This window comes from Orcinus orca, chromosome 1 (assembly GCF_937001465.1).
Source record: "Orcinus orca chromosome 1, mOrcOrc1.1, whole genome shotgun sequence".
Classification (NCBI taxonomy): domain Eukaryota; kingdom Metazoa; phylum Chordata; class Mammalia; order Artiodactyla; family Delphinidae; genus Orcinus; species Orcinus orca.
The window spans coordinates 197,393,288-197,412,024 of NC_064559.1; the positions used below are offsets into that span (position 1 = coordinate 197,393,288).

General features: G+C 55.9%; 1 protein-coding gene across 1 annotated transcript; it reads right to left on the reverse strand.

Moving 5' to 3' along the window:
* Window positions 1–8,772: 8,772 nt before the first annotated feature.
* On the reverse strand, window positions 8,773–17,892 carry PLA2G2F (phospholipase A2 group IIF). Its single transcript, XM_004272583.2, is given in 9 exon segments — window positions 8,773–8,882; window positions 10,155–10,308; window positions 10,310–10,401; window positions 12,711–12,793; window positions 13,021–13,047; window positions 14,199–14,236; window positions 14,239–14,345; window positions 16,821–16,882; window positions 17,777–17,892. Coding segments are annotated over 9 exon segments (789 nt in total).
* Window positions 17,893–18,737: the final 845 nt, after the last annotated feature.

The following is an 18,737-nucleotide window of genomic DNA, read 5'->3' on the forward strand; positions in this document are numbered from 1 at the left end:
ACAGAGACCAGCTCAGGACTGGCCAAATGACACAGTGGAGGGAGGGAGGCCAGGGCTGGGGTCAGCATGGGGGCAGGGATTTCAGTGTGAGATCCAGGCCATGGTCCACCGCCTGGGCCTTCAATTCTAATCTGTAAAATGGGGTCCGTGGTGGTATTGAACTGCTCCCGTCGATGCCCTGATTCTGGGAGGACAGGACGGTGGTGGGACTGTGGAGGGATGTCGTTGGCTTTCACTGGGAAAGCCCGCTTTCCTGGAAGGGCGATCGTTCATCCCCTCAACAAATCCACGTCAAAGGCCTGCTGCAAGCCAGGCCCTGGGCTAAAGCAGAGACATAAAGCTGCATCCGACTCCAAGTTGCTCAGCTCAGGCAGAACACAAGTCAGCGGTGATTGCAAGGCAGGCTGGGAGATGCTGGAACTGGGGTCAGCTCACGAGCCATGAGCACCATCGGGGCAGGGGGTCAGCATTCCCCGAGGAATGCTGAGGGTCTGACGTCTCACCTGAGAGCTGAAGATAAGGGGGAGCTGGGGTACCAAGTGAGGTAGAGGGATGGAAGGTGATTCCACAAACCTGCTCGAAAGCGCCACTGCCACGTCTCCCCCCAGATCAGCTGAAGGGCCGTCCTCCATGTGTGCCCCTCCCCCAAGCCAAAAACATGCATGTCAAATTCTTTTTCTCATATCCCACATCTAATGTGTTGGCACCTTCAAAATACACTTAGATTCTATATTTATAAAATACTTCAGTAAAATGTACACATTTTTAAAAAGACAAAGATGAGAGGGGAAAAATTTAGAACCACCTGGGCCACCTTCAGGGCTGCCATCTTGGTCTGAACCACCATCGCCTCGTTCCTGGGCTACCGCATGCCCCACATCATTCTCTCCACTTCCACCCTCAGCCTCTGCACTCTCTCATCCACCAGCAGCTGGTCAGCAGGGTGCCTGGAGTCTGATCGCGTCACTCCTCTCCTCACGCCCTCCCCGTCTGCCTCTGAGTACGAGCCGATGTCCTTCCACAGCCCCGAAACCCCCATGACCATCCCCACGCAGCCTCGCTTCCTATCCTCTCCCGCTCACTCCCTCCACCCCAGCCAATGGCCTCCATGCTGTTCTGTTCCTTGAACATGGCGGCCACGCTCCCTCCCAGGACCCTGCCCACAGCGGCTCCCTCTGCCTAGAAGGGGCATCCCACGTGCCTGACTCCCTACCTCCTTCAAGTCTCTGCTGGAATCTCAGCTTCCTGATCAAGCTTATGCGACCCCCCTCCTTAATACTGCCCACCCTCCGCTGGCCTTTCCCATCCCCTTCGTCCTGTTCTCTGTTTCCCCATGCATCGTACACTCATGGATACCACTGCTCGTTGTCTGCCTCCCCACTGGAAGATGAGCTCCTGAGGACAAGGATCTGTGTCCTTTTCTAATCCCTCGTGTATATGTTGAATGACGTGAGGTCAATGCGAAGGGATTGCATTAGCTCAGAGTGGGGAGCATGGAATGTGGGAGTCGATTTTCAAGTGAGCAGGAGATGAGGCAGGCAAGGCCAGGTCAAGGAGAGCCTGCGGCCACTCTAAGAGGTCTGGGCTCGATCCTGGGAGCAGCGGGGCTCCCAGTGCTCTGAGCCATCACCACTTTCCACCTGGGAGAGCTTGGGCAGCTCAGTGTCCTCAGGGGAAAACAGGCAGACGGTGGACGGCGGAGACCAGGGCGCGTGATGACTCACATGGGGAGGGCTGTGGCGATCGCGGGGACACAGTCGTGTCCCTTCCTTCCACCTCGGCACTGTTGTAGGAGCGAACGCCCTGCCTCAAAGGGGACAGACGTCAAGTGTAGATGCGTTTTTGCGACAGCTCTGTGTCTGCACCTTTTCCTCAGCTGCATTTCTTGCTGTCTGGGTGAAGCTGCCAGGCGGTCAGGGAGGGGTGGAGCAGTGGGCACGCCCTCCACCAAGGGTGGGCTTTGGGCTCAGTGCCCCACAGGGAAAGGCTGTCACCGCTTTGGAGTGACTGTGTGCATGGCAGGCAGAGCCATTGTCCCCCATCCCCACTTCCGGAGTGTCTGCAAAGCTGTGAAAGGCGCGGGGATGAGCAGATGTGGGGAGTCCGGCATAAAGCAGCAGCGTGGGCACGGCTGGGGGCCTGGAGCGGGGCAGCCGGCCTGGCGGGGAGAGAGGTGACTGGGTCAGCGAGTACAGAGGCTCTCCCGGGGTGCCTGGGATGGGCCAGGCATTACTGAGCTCATCCGGAAGCGAAATCACATCCGGTGGGAGAACAGAGAGCTGGGGCAGGGGGCGAGGTCCAGGCCCTGGGACCCTGAGCGGGGAGAAGGGGAATCCAGACGTGCCCCCCAAGCCTTGCTTGCTGCAACAACCAGGTACTGAGGCTCAGCTCGTCCAGGCACAGCGTTCCCTTTGTGCATAGTACACCCGACCTTCCTCGGGCGGTTGCTGTTAAGTCCCCAACTGACTGCGGCTCAAGGCCACACCGCTAACGCATAGCAGAGCAGCGACTAGAGCCCAGGCTGACTCTCCTTGCCCTAAGGTTCCCCTCCCCGAGCTCATCTGGGAAGGAATCCAGCACTGGCGAGACTTGGGGGATGGGTAATGGAGGAGGCTGTTCCCCCGGGGTTTAAACACTTGCAATAGAGGGAGGCCTAGGCTCTGGTTCTGGCCAAGCCGCTAAGTCGTTGTGTGGTTTCATTCATTAATTCACCCAGTGCACAAGTATCCAGTGTGCACTGGATTCAGTGGGAATAGGAGGGTACACCCCTGACACCTAAAGCTCACATTGGAGCTGAAGACAGACAAGTAACCAGGTGATAACAAGACAGTGAGGGGCAGGGAGCCCGGAGGCAGGCATACCTGGGGGGCACCGCATCCAGACCTGCCGGTCAGCAGAGGCTTCCAGACCTGAAGGTTAGGTGGAAGGCAGCCAGGCAAGGCAGAGGGGAGGGAGAGGGCACCAGGCAGAGGGGACGGCCTCAGCAAAGGCCGGGAGGCAGGCAAGGGAGAGGGGCAGCGTAGCCGTAGCCGAGATGAGTGTGAAGCAGGGGTGGGGCTGAAGCAGGCTGGAAGGAGGGGAGCTAGGAGGCCGGAGAGAAGGAAGCTGGGGTGAGGACCCCCTCACATAAGCCCCTTCCTCTTCCTGGGCCCCACGTTCCTATCTGTGTACATCTGACCCTTCCTGAAGCTTTTTTTCACCCAACTTGTTGATCATCATTGAGACCTCAGAAATTATTCATTCCCTTTTCACAGATGAAAATGGAGGGTCTGAGCAGGCAGGTGGGGCTGGAATGGGAACCCATGTCTTCGGATTCTAAATTTCTTTTTTTTTTTTTTTTGGCCACGCGCACGGCATGCAGGATCTTAAGTTACCTGACCAGGGATCGAACCCATGCCCCCTGCAGTGGGACCACGGAGTCTTAGCCACTGGACCTCCAGGGAAGTCCCAGTTTTAAGTTTCTTGTTTCCCATCCCCTTTCTCAGAATGAAGGGGTTGAAGGGATGCTCTCTGAAGCTAAGGCTCTGGAGTCAGTGTTCAAACCCTGCTTGTGTTGCATGACCTTGAGTAACTTACTTGGCTTCTCTGGGCCTCAGTTCCCTCCTTTTATAAACAAAGACCCCACCTCATAGGGCTGCTAGGAGGGTTCAGTGAGATGGCACACACAGAGCTCTGAGCCCCGTGCTCAGCATACAGTAAGTGCTTAATAAATCTTGCTCTACTCACAGGGCCCCGACATGCTGAGGTACCAGATGGCCAGCCCAGGAGGCAGGGTGTTTGGCAGGGTTGCAGGGCCACATGCCCAGACCTTTGTACTGTGCACCCTTGCCTCCTAATGCCCAACTCTGCTTGTTGTCACAGTTGCTGGCATCAGCTGCTTGTTAGAAGTCACAGCTGGGGAAGCTGACAGCAGTGTTGCCATGACAACCGCTGGGGAGGACAGGGCTGCCTCCCTGCATTCATAGTCGGTCCTGAGCATGAAGAGAGGTGGCTCCCGGGCCCAGCTGAGACCAGGGCCGGACAGGCACCAGGGCCCTGGCTGTGCAGCTGGGGCACTAAGCTGCCCCCTTCCCTTCTCCTTCTGCCTCTCTCCTTCCCCTCCCCTCCCCCCAACACCCACGTGCAGAGAGCCGGATTTTCTTGGTAAACCACAGCTTTGCTCTGCCAGGTTTCCATTTGGGGGAGAATGTCCCAGGCCAAACACTTCATCAGAATCTTCCTTCCTTCCACCTACTACCCTTTGCCAGCCTGGCCCTGAGGACGTTTGGCCCAACATGCAGTCAAGGGCCCCGGTCTCTGCACAGGCCCTGTGCTGGAAGCATTCTCCTCCGTGGCCTCATGCAGTCCTCAGACCCAATGACGTGCTCTTCATTATTACACACATTTTACAGAAGGGGGAGATGGAGACTGGGAAGGGTGAGGCAACTAACCCAAGGCCAGTGGCCCCAGGAGCGGCAGAGCCAGGGTTGCACCCAGTCTGCTCCTTGTGAGAGGCAGTGTCGATGGCAATGGTAAGGTGGAGGTGACAGTGATGGTTTCCTGTGCTCTCCTGGGCATTGCCAGCCTGGGGCAGGGTCTCTCCCTTTGGGTTCAGACCCAGAGGGGCAGGAGGTGTGGAGCAAAGCATAGGTGGTGACCTATCATGACCACTAGGTGTCGCCCAAGTTCTAGAAAAGAGTTGACAGCCACTCCCTCGGGGGGGTGGTCTGAAGAATGGGGGCAAGGGGCAGTGCTTCTCTGAGAATGGAAGACTGACCTAGGTCTGGGCAGAGATGGTGTGTTGTAGAAAATCAGAACTGGACAGAAGTTAAAGCAGTAAAAGTAATTTTATTAACTATTGCAGTGGGGGAAAAGAGACAGTATAGAACTGGGCTCAATTCTTAATAGAACGAAGAAAAGTGGGGATTTCTAACTAAGGAGCAGGGTGGGTGGGGGTAATCAGTGGCTGGAAAATTGCTAAGAGAGTAGGGGATTCTTGATAAACTGACCTAACAGGATTCTTGCCAAAGGCAGGTCGTGGCGATCAGATATCACCTGGGGACTAGTGAGAGGTGAGAAATTTGATCAGATATTGAGGAAGGGTGAGGATTCTCCCTAAACTGATATAGCTGGATTCTTGCTGAAACACAAGAATGATGCAAAGATGAACACAGAAGCCCACAGGTTGAGGCCAAGTTGAGAAAATTCTCAGAGGAGCCCAACGTTTGGTCAAGGGGAGAGTCTTTGCCAGTCCCTCCTCTGGTTCAGGGAAAGAGGAGATCTTGTTTCTTCTGAACAACATGAGTTCCTTTCTCGATTGGTCATTTTTTGTTCCTTAGTGACCAGTGGAACCATCTGTTGAGACTTGGTAGTAAAGGGTATTTTCTCGATGGTGTGAACCATCAAGCATTTAAATGAGGGGAATATCTATGAAAAAAAGAAAAACAAAGATTAATGATCGGAGCAACTAAACCCAGTTTCTGGGTTCAGAGGACAGCCAGTTGAGACTTCTAGATGTTGAGCTTGAAGCATCTGTGGATGGTGAAGTGAGGAGAGCAGTGGCAATCCATCGGTCTTCCTGGTTGCAGTTTGCATCATCTCTGGTGGTGGCACCGACATCGGTGTCATGGTCACGTTTGTTTCTTGGAGAAGAGTGTGGATGCGTCCAGCTTCAGCTCATAGGGCTTCTTTAGAAAGTCCCAGTAAGGATCTGGGCAGTTGGGTTTTAGTTCTCAGTGACTCCAAGTCAAGAGGGTGGGAGAAAAATTGGAAACATTCATCTGAAGAGTTGTAGCCAGATTTTGGAGAAAATTAGAAGAATTAACTAAATGTGCAGGATGGCAGGATTCATTCCGTTTACAGACAGGTAACAAAGCAGAAAGGAAAATGGAATCTAGCCAAGAGGTGAAAAATAGCTCAAAGACAATGAACAGGACTGTAATGTAATAACCCACGAGGCTGTGCTATACTTTCCCACTGAAAGTGAGAGGTGTTGAATTTTTTAAAATGCACACGTGAGAGTTGCGAGTTAAGTTTTATTTGGGGCAAAATGAGAACTATAGCATCTCAAATAGCACTGAGGAGCTGCTCCAAAGAGGTAAAGGGGGGAGGGGTCAGAATACGTATGATTTTGGTGCAGTCAGGCACACATTTTGACAAAAGTTGCTATTAGTCAAGAAGGTTGCTGCTAGTCACAAGGAGACAGATGTCTCTGTTAATGATTTTAGTGCTTTTCTAAATATGAGAAGATGCAAGAAATTGAGCTCATAAAATCTTCTCCTGAAAATATGTAACTATCTGAAGACCTGTTCTGCCAGTTTTTCCCAGAGCACAGAGGGCCTCATTCCTGATCTCCACCCTTAACTCCTTTCAGGGGGTGTTGAAGGTCAGAGGCTGCGGTGGCTGGTGAGTTCATTCTTATAGAAACAAGAATGGCAAGCGACAACTTTTAGTTGGCAGAGATCCCAGGGTCCAATGATGAATCTGATTCCATCTGAGTCACAACTCCTAGAAAACCAGAGCCGGACAGTAGCTTAAGCGGCCAAAACAGGTTTTATTCAAGAACTATTGCAATAGGAACCAGTACAGAATCGGGCTCATTTCCAAATACAATTTCAAATCCTTACATTTCTTAAGTGAGGGTTTATAGCAGGGGTTGGGGGAGGTGGAAAATTGATAAGAGCTGGGGAATTCTTGCTTAACCGACCTAACTGGATTCTTGCAGAAGGCAGGTGGGGTAATCAGGTATCACCCAGGGGCTGGTGGAGGATGAGGAATCTGATCACGTATTGAGGGTGGGTAGGGATTCTCACTAAACTGACATGGCAAGATTCTTGCTAAAATGGGGCAATAGAAACCCAAATGTTGAGACCTAGCTGAGAAAAGATCTCAGAGGAGCCTGACTAAATGTTGGTCAAGGAGAGAGTCTTGATTAGTGGCAGCCCCCAGACCAGTGGGAAGCAAGTCCAGCCCCCTCCTCGAGCCTCTGCATAAAAGACCTCACTAACTCGAGGAGAGAAAGACCACCCATACTGTAGAAGCAAAGAGCCCTTCTTCAAACACTGTGACCCCACTCCCCCTCGCCACCTCCAGAGGCATCCCATCTCCACCCCATCCCCTTGGGGGCCACTTCCAGGATTGGCTGCATCCTTCGTGCTCCCCTGACACCACCTCGCACCTTATGTATCGGTCCACGTGTCTGCCTCTCCCTCCCAGGCTGTGGGGTCCTGGGGGCAGAGGCTGTGTCTGATAAGTGGTGTCTACCCCGAAGCCCAGCCTCATGCCTGGTCCATAGGAGACCATGGGGATAGGTCTGTTGAATGAATGAACCAATGGATGATCATGTCCAGGGCTTTTCAAAACGTTAGCTGAAGACTCTCCTTTCTTCTTACAGTAGCTCATGTGAAGGATCAATATGTAACACAGGAAAAGCACGGCTGCTCATGGAAGAATGAGGTGGGGGGCTCAGACCCCCATCTGCTCAGCCTCCCCTTCCCCAGAGATCACCCCTAGAAGTCCCAGGAAAACCCATGGCCTTGGGGAGCATCTGAAACATTGGCTCTGGTCTCTCTGCACTTGGGGAAACTGATGCCCATCACAGGGAAGAGGCTAAGGCCAGGACCCAGGACCTGACGCCCTGCTGGACTCTCAGTCACTTGTCCCACTGACCCCAGCTGCCCAACTCATCATTAAGAAGGTGCGAAGAGATGACATTAAAAGTCGGATGCTGAGGATTCAGATCCCAGCCCCATCACTAATGACCTGTGTGACTTTGGGCAAGTTACTTACCTTCTCTGGGCCTCGGTTTTTTCAACAGAAAAGGATGGGGCAGAGGGAGAGCACTGTGGAGATGGAGGCCTAGTAAGTACTCAGCCCAGTAGTCGTTATCATTGTCCGACCGCTGGACCACAGCCCCACTTTCCAACCCTCCCAACAGTTTTGTCTCTGCTGGAGGAGGGCTGCTTCGCCCAGGCCAGGAGCGGGAAAGGGATAGGCCCTGCCCGATGCTGAGGGTCAGGGAACCCACTTTCCCCAGAGCTGGAGACCCGGGAGGGAGCCACTGTGCTTTTCCCTGGCCAGTGGGTGCCTTGCCAAGGAGGACTCAGCAGTGGGCAGTGGAGGTAGGAGGCCTTTATTAGTTTGAGGAGGGGTGCCACGTCCTGTGGACAATCTCTGGGGGTTGCAGTATCTGGGAGAGTCTGGGGTGAGGCAGGGGGCAGGCAGGACCCCTTAGCAGCAGAATCCCGTCCCAACACCTAGACTTTTAGGAGGGGAGGCTGTCTGCATGGGTAGAGGGGCACAGCCAGAAACCCAGGCTCCCACAGGCAAGGGGCCCAGGCCTCTGCTGCCCCCGCCTCTGGGGGACTCCCCACCCTGGCTCCATTCCTGCTGGGGGGGGGGGCGGGGCTTCAGCTCAGAGTTGATGGGGTCAGCTCAGGAGCAGGTGGGCTCCTGAGAGCATCTCGGTGACTGGGCAGGTCGGGTGCGGGCCCACAGGGGACCACAGCCATCACCCCACGGCCAGCAGGACAGCAGGGGTTGAGCAGCAGGGAGGCCTCCCACACACAGCGACAGCTGCCTCCAGAGCCCAAGGCGGGTTTGTAGAAGCTGCAGCTTGGCGGGGCTCTGTCCAGTCCTACCGTCTTTTTTGTAGATGTTCTCCCTACCCCCACGTCCCTCCCCGCCTGTGCTCGTCTTGACTGTCCCTCCCCCCGTGCCAGTGGTCCTCGGCGGCCGCAGGGTGGGCCGGGATTCTTGGCGGATGTTCTCGGTGTCCCGGGGGGTCAGTGGCCCTCAGGGTTGACGCAGGCTGAAGGCAGAGGGTGGAGCGAGGCGGGGCGCGCTGGCTACTTGGAGGCCGCTGACCCTGAGGTCAAGAGGCGAGTTGAGGAAGGACTGGGAAGCTGGGGAAACAGCAGTGCTGGGGCAGAGTCAGGAAAGCGGGCCCGCTGAGGCCTGACCCTCCTCCTGTTCTGCCCGTAATCCCACAAGCCCCAGCGGGAACCTGGGCCCCAGGGGGGACCCCACCCCCAAGGCTCCTCTGCTCCCTCTTCTCCTGCCACGACCTCTCTGGTCTGGATGTCTGGCCCTCACCTTGTGTCACTTCTCCCACTCTCTCCCTTCCCTTCCCTCTTCACATCCTGCTGCCTTCTGGAATCTTCCCCACAGCCTCCTGCCTGGACCTGGTCTCTCCTGCCTTTGTCTCCTCTTCACGGAGGTGGGTCCCAGCACCCGGCTTCCTCCCCATCGAGAGGGCTTCTGTGGCCAGGCTGCAGCCTCGCCTCTCCTTGCCCAGGGAAACAGTGCTCTGGTCCCTTCCACGCCCTGGCCTGGTTGCTGCGCGGGGAGAGATGCAGGGGGAGCGCCTGGAGGCCTGGGGTTTCCCCCTCCCGCGTTTGTCAGGGACCCGGGCAGCCTAGGGTCAGGGCGCCCCTCAGAGCAGTTCAGCGTTGCAGGGTGGCGGCCAGGGTGTGCCTCTGACATGAATGGGTCGGCAGAGGACCCGAGTGGTGGGGACACATCTGAGTGTGCGCCTGGTGGCGGTGCATGTGTGCTCTGTCAGTGTCCAGTGCTCTGAGGCCCTCTGGGTAACTGAGGCCAGACTTCAGGCCTGGGATGTTAGCCCCGTGACCATCCTGTGGTCTGGGCTGGGACTCATGTGCTACTTTGACAAAGGCCAGGATGGGACCACCTGCCCTTTTCATGGGGCTTTGGAGGGCTGCAAGGCTCCCAAAGCAGGGCTCACCCTGAGTCATCCCCTGGGAGCAGCCGAGGGGCCCCAGGACCAGGCCTGTGACCAGCACTCTGTCTGCCTGGGAACCTGGTCCTAGGACACGCCAAGCTCTGGGCCCATGTTGGCCGCCCCAGGTCTGGCTCTCGAAGACTCCAGGCCCCAGCCTTGAGGGCCTGGCTAAGGACGTCAAGCTAGTGCCAGTAAGAGGCCCCCCTCCCTCAGAGGCCCCCAGTCTTTCGTAGGTCTTGCCTGCCACACTCGGGAGAGACCCCAACAGGGCACATGCCCCCTGCCACGTCCAGGATGAAGCCACACCCAGGTCTGGGCTGGAGGAGCCAGGTGGCCAGGGCCCCGGCCTTTCTGAGTCCTCTGGGGCCAGTCTCGCTGGAGGGCTCCAGGGAGGAGGGCAGCCCAGGGGCCCCCGACCCGCCCCCACCTCCACCTGCTCCATCTGGCTGGTCCCCAGGACCGGAACCTCCAACCCTCCTCTCTGTCAGCCCCCAGAGGGCGCTAGGGAGGGGCGGGGGGCGGGGCCCATAGATGCTGCAGTTGGGTGTGGGGCTCTGGCGGTAGGTGTTGAGGTAGTTGCCATGCTCCTTCCTCCCTGTACGTCTACTTCTGGAAGCGCAGGACCACGCTCTTGTCACACTCGCACGTCTGCTGGTCACGCTCCGTCTGGTTGAGCTCGCCTGTGGGGAGTGGAGCACACAGACTCTGAGGTCACAGTGGACCTCGGAAGGTGGTCTCGGGCCAACAGCACCAGCACTGTCCGCGGGCCCACCCCAGGCCTGCAGGCTCAGACACTCGGGGCCCAGCCTCTGCATTCACAGCCCTCCAGGTGCCCCTGGTGCATGGGAAACAGAGAACCCCTGAAGCCCAACAGAGCAATGTCAACAGGGGGAAACTGAGGCCCAGGAAAGGGTGCGTTTGCCTAAGTCATCCAGCAAACCCAAGGCAGAGCTGGGACGGAAACTCAGGCGTCAGGAACTCGCCCCCCAGCTCAGTTACTTTCTACCATCGCAGGCCTCTCTCAAGCACAGAATCACAGCACACCCACCCTGGAGGGAGTTCGTGGTGAGGACGGAGTGAGAAAAACACTTATAAAGAGCTTAGCTCAGTGCGTCCCAGGGAGCAAATGCTGTCGTAGTTGTTATGGGCCTTCAGAAATCATCTACCCCATAGTTCTCAGCCTTAGGTGCGCATTAGAATCAGCTGGAGGGCTCCTGAAAACCAAGGCTGCCCAACCCACCCGTAGAGCTTCTTCTAACAAGTGCTGTTGATGCTGCAGGTTCGGGGAACACCTCTCGAGAACCACCCACTAGCCCAATTGTGTGCAAACTTGCAAACTCTCCATCAGCAGAATACCTTCTCTGACGTGAAACTCTTGGCCAAAGACTATTATATCAAACGGCCGAAAGAGGGGACTTCCCTGGGGGTCCAGTGGTTAAGACTCTGCGTTCCCAATGCAGGGGGGGCCCGGGTTCGATCCCTGGTTGGAGAACTAAGATCCCACATACTGCAACTGAGCCCGAGAGCTGCAACTAGAGGGGCCCGCATGCCGCAGCAAAGACCTAGTGCAGCCAAAATAAAAAAGATAAGAATAAAAAAAAATTTTTTTTAAACAGCTGAAAGAGAAGCCACTAGAGCTACAAAATACATTAAAGAGGCAGCTGGACCACCGATCCAGGGATAACCGACCCCCCACTAGGCTCTCACAGCAGTTGACCTGATGACCCCAGAAATCCCCAGAACCCAGTGTGAAAACCACTGCTTGGGTTAGTCCATTGTCTTGGGGGTTGAGGAGGGAAATTCCTCTCCATGAACTGCTTAATGACTCCTCTCTCAAGCCAGACCCTCCACCACACATCTGAACAGCAGAATATGAGAACCAGACAGCCCTGGGCTGCCGAGGGTCCCCAGATGTGCCCAGTTCCCCACCAGACTCCTTCCCAGAGAACAGAAGTCTTGAGTATCTTTGCAAAGCTGGCATTGCTTGTGAGCTCTTAGTAAGGGATGACACACAGCCTGGTGAAGATAAGGAGACAAAGGGAGCCCAGGGCTGCCCACGGGGCTGGGCCAAGGGACACCTGCTACCCCAGGGTGGGGCACTAGCAGGGGCTGGGCAGGGACACCTGGGCCATCAGCTTGGATGCTGTGCCCCTCAGGTGGGGAATGCCTCCATGGTAAAGGAGGGAACCTGCCAGGCCTGGCTCCAGCACCTCGAATCCCCAGAAACCCTGGGTGTCTAGGATGGGGTCACCTCATCTGCTGGGGTCCCAATGACAGAACTAGAAGGGAATGGGTCTGCTCAGATCCAAACCCCTCAATGTGCCCATGGGGAGACTGAGGCCAGGTGGGGAAGGACCCTGCCCAGGGTCATACATGCTGGGAGATCATGGGTTCCAACCCAGGTCCCCTGACTCCCATGCCAGCCTGACACAAAGTTTCAGGATCACCTGAGGATCTGATTAAAAACAGAGAGTCCTGGACCCCGCCAAGACCCGACCCACTGAATCAGGATCACTCCCTAAGCTCTCCGAAGCTTAAGAATCTCGGGGACTGGGGAGCCTGGGGGCCAATTCAGGCCTGGGGGCTCCGAGCACATCAGGGAGATGTGCCAGGGCCACAGCCAGGGTTATTAGATTTGGCAAACAAACAAGCAAACGAAAAACAAGGTACCTGGTTAAATCTGAATTTCAGACAATAAATATTTTAGTATAAGTATATCCCAAATATTGCATGGGATATACATATGCTAATTCTTCATTTCATACTAATACTTACTAATTTCATGCTAACATTTAGTTTTTAGTATAAAACTAAAGTATTTAGGATATACTTACATAAAAACATCTTCCATTGTTTATCTGAAATTTGAATTTAACTGGACATCCTGTATTTCATCTGGTAACCTGGCCCACGGCCCTAGCACAGGCTGAGGGGGCTGGCAGTACACACTTCCGTGAGGGGAAGGGGCGATGGTGGGAGAGGGACTCACTGCAGACAATGTTAGTGTTGTTCTCGATGGTGTAGTCGTAATGGTCCACATAGGTGTGGCAGCCCAGGTCAAAGAGCTTCTGGGGCTTCCCTGGTGGCGCAGTGGTTGAGAGTCCGCCTGCTGATGCAGGGGATGCAGGTTCGTGCCCCGGTCCGGGAGGATCCCACATGCCGCGGAGCAGCTGGGCCCGTGGGCCGTGGCCGCTGGGCCTGCGCATCCGGAGCCTGTGCTCCGCGGCAGGGGAGGCCGCAGCGGTGAGAGGCCCGCGTACCGCAGAGAGGAAAAAAAAAAAAATTTAAAGAGCTTCTGGTAGCAGCAGTCGTGGACATGGCAGCACGTAGGGGCGGGGAAAGGAGAGCAGGCAGGCATAGCCAGGCTTGGCCCCTCTCCCACCGGCAGTGACCTCTATCATGATCATCTGTTCCTGTCCCTCACGAGTCAGACCTTCAGACTGAGGCCCAGAGAGGGCAGTTACTGGCCTTAAGTCACACAGCCGGGCAGAACCAGGCCAGTGCCCCAGGTTCTTGTCCGCGATCCCCTCCCTTTGCCCTCCGCCCAGAGCCCTAGCTTTCCCCCCGACCCCCTGGAGCCCTGGCTGCAGCTGCAGGAGGGGTCAGGGTGGGAGGGAGGGGCCTGAGTGAAGTCAAAGTAGGAAGAGACCGGCTAGATGCAGGGGCTATACCTGGCTGTGCACGATGGCCAGGGAGACATAAAGGCCTGGAGAGTTAAGTGGGGCTTGGGGATGGGGGACAGGAAGCAAATGTGGTGTGGCTGTCCCATCCCCTCTAGTGGAGGGCAGGTAATTAGTCAACGTGCATTTATAAAGCCTCCGCTGATACCAGACTTGGTGCTTCGGGGGGAGACAGGAGCAAAGGATAAGCCATGGCTTCCAGGAACTCCCGGTCTGATGGAGGAAGCACAGTCCTGTCCACCTGAGCCTCCAGTCTGAGGGGCCAGTGGTCACAGCCCTTGCCTTTGTCAAGTATAAGCTGTGTGACTATTGCTTTCATGTGTATTTGGAGACAGGTCAAAGGCTCCTTCCGGTGAGAACGGAAGTTCAAATGCCTCCAAGCCCAAGACCTTGGAAAGGGACAATGGAAAGTGTCCAAGATGGGACTTCCGTGGCAGTCCAGTGGTTAGGACTCGGCACTTTCACTGCCGAGGGCCCAGGTTCAATCCCTGGTTGGGGAACTGAGATGCCACAAGCCTCGTGGCCAAAAGAAATAAAAATAAAATAAACATGCCAATGATAGAATTAAAAAAGAAAACCCACAATGTTATACACTTTAAAAAAAATGAAAGAAAAGAAAAGAAAATATCCAAGATGGTTGAGGAGGACACGGGTCAAAGGTCAGGCTTCTGGCCACTAACTCATCAAACAAGCCTCCTCCTTGGGGGAAGGGGCGTCTCCCACCTCTCAGAGATGGAGACAGTCTGACCTTTACTGTCCTTGCCCGGTTCCAGCAGACCAGACTCTCCAGGACCTACCAGTACACCTCATCCATGGGCAGGCCATGCCCCCCCACCTCCCGCAGTAGCAGCCGTAGCCCACGAAGGACAAGATGGCGTTCCTCCCTGTGTTGGCTTCCACCATGGACCTGAGGTTGAGCAGGCTGCTGTGGGCCGTGGGCAGGACTGCGAGAGAACCCAGGGGGTGCTGTGAGTTCCCTGCCCTGTGCGTGGCCTCTCCTGTTTGACTGGCTGTCCTTCCAACACCCCAGGGCTGGGGAAAGGGGAAGGGACAGAGGGAGCAGGAGAGGGAGAGCAGAGCAGGAGGAGGGTGCAATCTACAAAGCAGCCGGTATGGTGCGTTTCACAATCCTTACACTGAGCCCTATGGCCCTGGGAATATAATAATAGCATTTGCCAGGCACTGTCCTATGCCCCTTGCATGCATTAACTCATCAAGGGCTCCCTGCAACCCTACAGAGTGCTGATATTATCCCCATTTTATAGATGAGGAGACTGAGACCCAGAGCGTATAGTAACTTCCCCAGGAAGACATGGTTGAAAAGAGGTGAAGCAGAATTTGGACCCAGCCAGTGAGAGCCCAGTGCCTTATACACTCTAAGGGGCTTCACAAATGCCACATGCTCTTCTGAACACGATTCTGGGCCCCTCTGGCTTGGCCTGGCTCCTCTGCTCCCAGCAGGGACTCAGCGTCCCCACATGGCCCTGGGGCCAGTGCATCATTCAATGAACACACACACACACACACACACACACACACACGTATATATTTCTTCCCCTTTGTCCTTGTCTCACAGGTAGTGCAACAACCTTTCCTACACCAGCAAAATCAGCTTCCCGGCATCCTCAGGCAGCTCACCCCAGGGACATATTCTCCCCTCCCCTGCTTCCCTGCCTCCTGGGCTCCCAGATGTGCTGGCTCACTGCTGAGTCAACATCAAGCCTGGCATTTGGGTCCTTACCTGGTTGAGGCCACCACCCACACAGGCTGGAGGGCCGCTGTCATCCCATTTTATGGATGAGCAAACTGAGGCTCAGAAAGGTGAAGCTTTGCCCAGGTCATGCAGCCTGGAAGTGGCAGAGCCCAGACCTGAACCCAAGTTTGTGTGCCCCAGAGCTGGGATGCCTCCCCCAACCCGGCTCCTCCACCTGTGCCCGGGGCTGGGCACCCAGTTCAGCCTAACCCTAACTCTCTCCACATCCCCCATCCAGCTCCACGGCCTGAAAGAGGAAATGTACTGGGAGAGGGAGGAAGCTAAGAATTTCAGAAACGGAGACTGGATGGAAACCCAAAGGCCGAAATTACTTGTTTCTGGAGACGTGGTTGTCCAACATCGCTAGTGATGACAAGGGACTCACCACCTCCACATGCCTCAGTGGGAAGAGCACAGACTTTGGAGTCAGACAGAGGCAGGTTCAGAACTAAAGCTCCCTGGGGCTCTGTTTTCCCATCTGCAAAATGGGAATAACAATCCCAGCTCCCAGAGATCGGGCAGGCCCGCTCTCGGGGCCTGGCACGCACCAGACCCTCGCTCCCCCCCATGGTGCCCCCTCCCAGGAATTGTTGTGCCCCTGAGCCAGGCCTGCCCTTCCCCTATACCTCCCACACTCATACAGTCCCACAAGCAGACCCACACTCACCCCCCATGCCCGTACACATGCACACGCACTCCCACTCTCACACACACACAGCACCCAGAGCGGCCACGTGCACATTCCACTCCGAGTGGAAGAAACAAAACCTGCATTCACTCAGGCTGCAGCCTCTGTCCCAGGCCCCTGGGCCCGGCTGAACTCGAGGGGTTACGTTCTAAATAACAAGTCACCTCGCCTGAATTCAACCAACCGTTTCTCACGTCTGGCCACATTTAACCTTATTTCGTTTCTGATATTTTCTTCCTTCGTCTCAAACCTGGCTGGGTTCAGGGAATGCTGAACAGGTGGACAGAAAGCCGGTGGGACATTCAGCCCATCTTCCGCCTACACAGGGCAACTGCCACCAGGACGCCTGCCTCTGTGTCAGGAGCCTCAGCTGTCCGGGGGGTGAGGCCCCCCAGAAAGAAGGAAGAAGGCCCCCAGACCTGCTCCATGTCTTCCGGTTCATCTCACACCCAGACACTGCTACACACCTGCCGTGTGAAGATGTGTACAGCCTACTTTCATATACACGCTCTAGAGACACACACGCCACTGTGAACACACACTTACACAACACCCTGATGTGCGTTACACACATAGACATCACCACGTGCTCGGACACACCCACACACACATAGATACACGCGGCTATCTGCACGCAAGCTCACTAGCTCTGCATGTACACACGTACACAAACACGTTTTCCTATGTACACAAGCACCCTGGTGTCCCTAAGTGCCCTGACGCCAAGCCACCACCACCACTTTACGATGCTTGTTCAGCTGTGGGCCCTGCATCCTTGAGGCCCGTAAATAGTAAATGCCGGCCGCCCGGGTATGTTTACAGGTGCCTGGAGGAGTAAAGAGCCCCAAGAAGGGATGAAGCCAGGCAGGGGCGGAGCCAGGAAGCAGAGACCCAATGGCAGGCCTGAGGGCCTGTGGCCTGTGGGTGAGTCACAGCAGAAAGGCTGTGGGTGTCGGGGAAGGAGGAGCTTCCCAGCACCTTCAGTCACCACAGCTGGCCAGGATGCGATAGTGATGAACGTCTTCATCCCCAGGTAAGACCTGAGAGAGGAAGAAACCCTGGTCTTGGGTCCGTCCCTTCCCCTGTGTGGGGTTCCTGGCCTGCGGCTCCCTCCTGGACCTCGTTACAGGTGTGGTCAACGCCATCTCTTTTTTTTTTTTTTTTTTTTTTTTTTTTTTGTGGTACGTGGGCCTCTCACCACTGTGGCCTCTCCCGCTGCGGAGCACAGGCTCCGGACGCTCAGGCTCAGCGGCCATGGCTCACGGGCCCAGCCGCTCTGCGGCGTGTGAGATCTTCCCGGACCGGGGCACGAACCCGTGTCCCCTGCATCGGCAGGCAGACTCTTAACCACTGCACCACCAGGGAAGCCCAACGCCATCTCTTGATGCCCCATTTCCTGCTGCCCTTGCCTTGTGATTAGCTCCTCCAGGAAGATCTGAGCACCTCCCACCTCCTGGGACAGACCCCAGGATGGCAGAGCCCACAGGCACCAGGAGCCTCCTTCCCTCCCACTCTGAGCAAGAATCAGCTTCCAAGACGGGGAGCTCCTGTCTCATGGAGTTGGACCTTGTCACAGATCAGAACCGACCCCTTTCCATATGCACGCCAGGGAGTCACGTGACCCAACCTGCTGGCTGCCTCTTGCTCCCGGAGCCAGGAGACCTGGGTCCCCGGGTTCTAGCTGCAGCTCTACTTCCAAAATGCTGTGTGACCATCCATAGGTCCCTTAGTCTCTCTGGGCCTCAAGTGCCTGTAAGGATTAGCTAGATGATCCCAAAGGCCCTTGTAGTGCTAAAAAGGCAATGACATAGCTCAGCCACCATCAGAGACTCAGAGCTCTCCTTTCTGAAGAAATGGATTCCAGGAGCCAGTTCCCCACCCTCATCCCTGCTGCTCTCCAAGGAGGGCTCCATCCCAGGGAAGCAGGCATGTACCTGGAGTTTCTCAAAGGAGAAGAGGCCCTGAGGCTCGGGCCCCTCCACCCAGAGGGGTGTCTAACCAGCCGCTTCTTCCTGAACTCTTTGGGGTTGGCCTGAGCCCCATCTGCCATGTTCCGGGTTCTGGGGGGCCAGGAACATAGGGCTCTCAAGGAGAGCCACGATCCACCCCAAAGTCTCCGGGGAGCAGGCCCCAGCTTCTCGTTGTTGCAGTGGCAGAGTAGTGCCGGGGCAATGCCCCAGGGCAGGACGCAGGTGACACATGGCCTAGAAAAAGGACGCTCCACCTCCCCCCACGGCCCTGCCCACAGCTGCCGGGCAACGCCCACTCCAGGGTGCTCGGGCCTGCCGGGCGTGGGAGCTGATGCACCTGAAGAGGAGGTGGCCCTTCCCCAGGCATCTGCAAGGAAATTAGCCCAAAGTTCTCTCTCTTCCCATCTGAAGAGGATGAAAAAATTATCCAGAGACACTTGTTAAAGGACAGCAAGGCAGACTAATTATTCAAGGGGGCCATTGTATAGTGTAGGGACTGCTATGATAGGGTCTTGCGGTGAGGGAAAGAGATTGGATTCAACTCCAAACAGAACAAAGAAAAGTGCGAATTTGTAGCCAAGGCAACAGCGTGGGGGTCAGAGGATGGGAAATTCCCAAGAGGAAACATCAGGGTTGGGGAGATTCTGGCTAAACCCACCTAATAGGATTCTTGCTGAAGGGAGGCAGGGTGACCAGACATCACCTGGGGCTGGTGGGGGCGGGGGGGTGAGGAACCCCATCAGATATCAAGGATGAGGGATCCTGGCTGAAGTGACTTAGCAGATGTCATGCTAAAACTGGACAACGCCTAGATGGACACGGAAGCCCAGAAGTTGAGGCCTAGAGAAGAAGAGTTCAAGGAGACCAAGCAAGTTTGAGTCACGGAGAGGCTCTGCCCGGGAGGCCCTCCGTGTGGATATGCGCA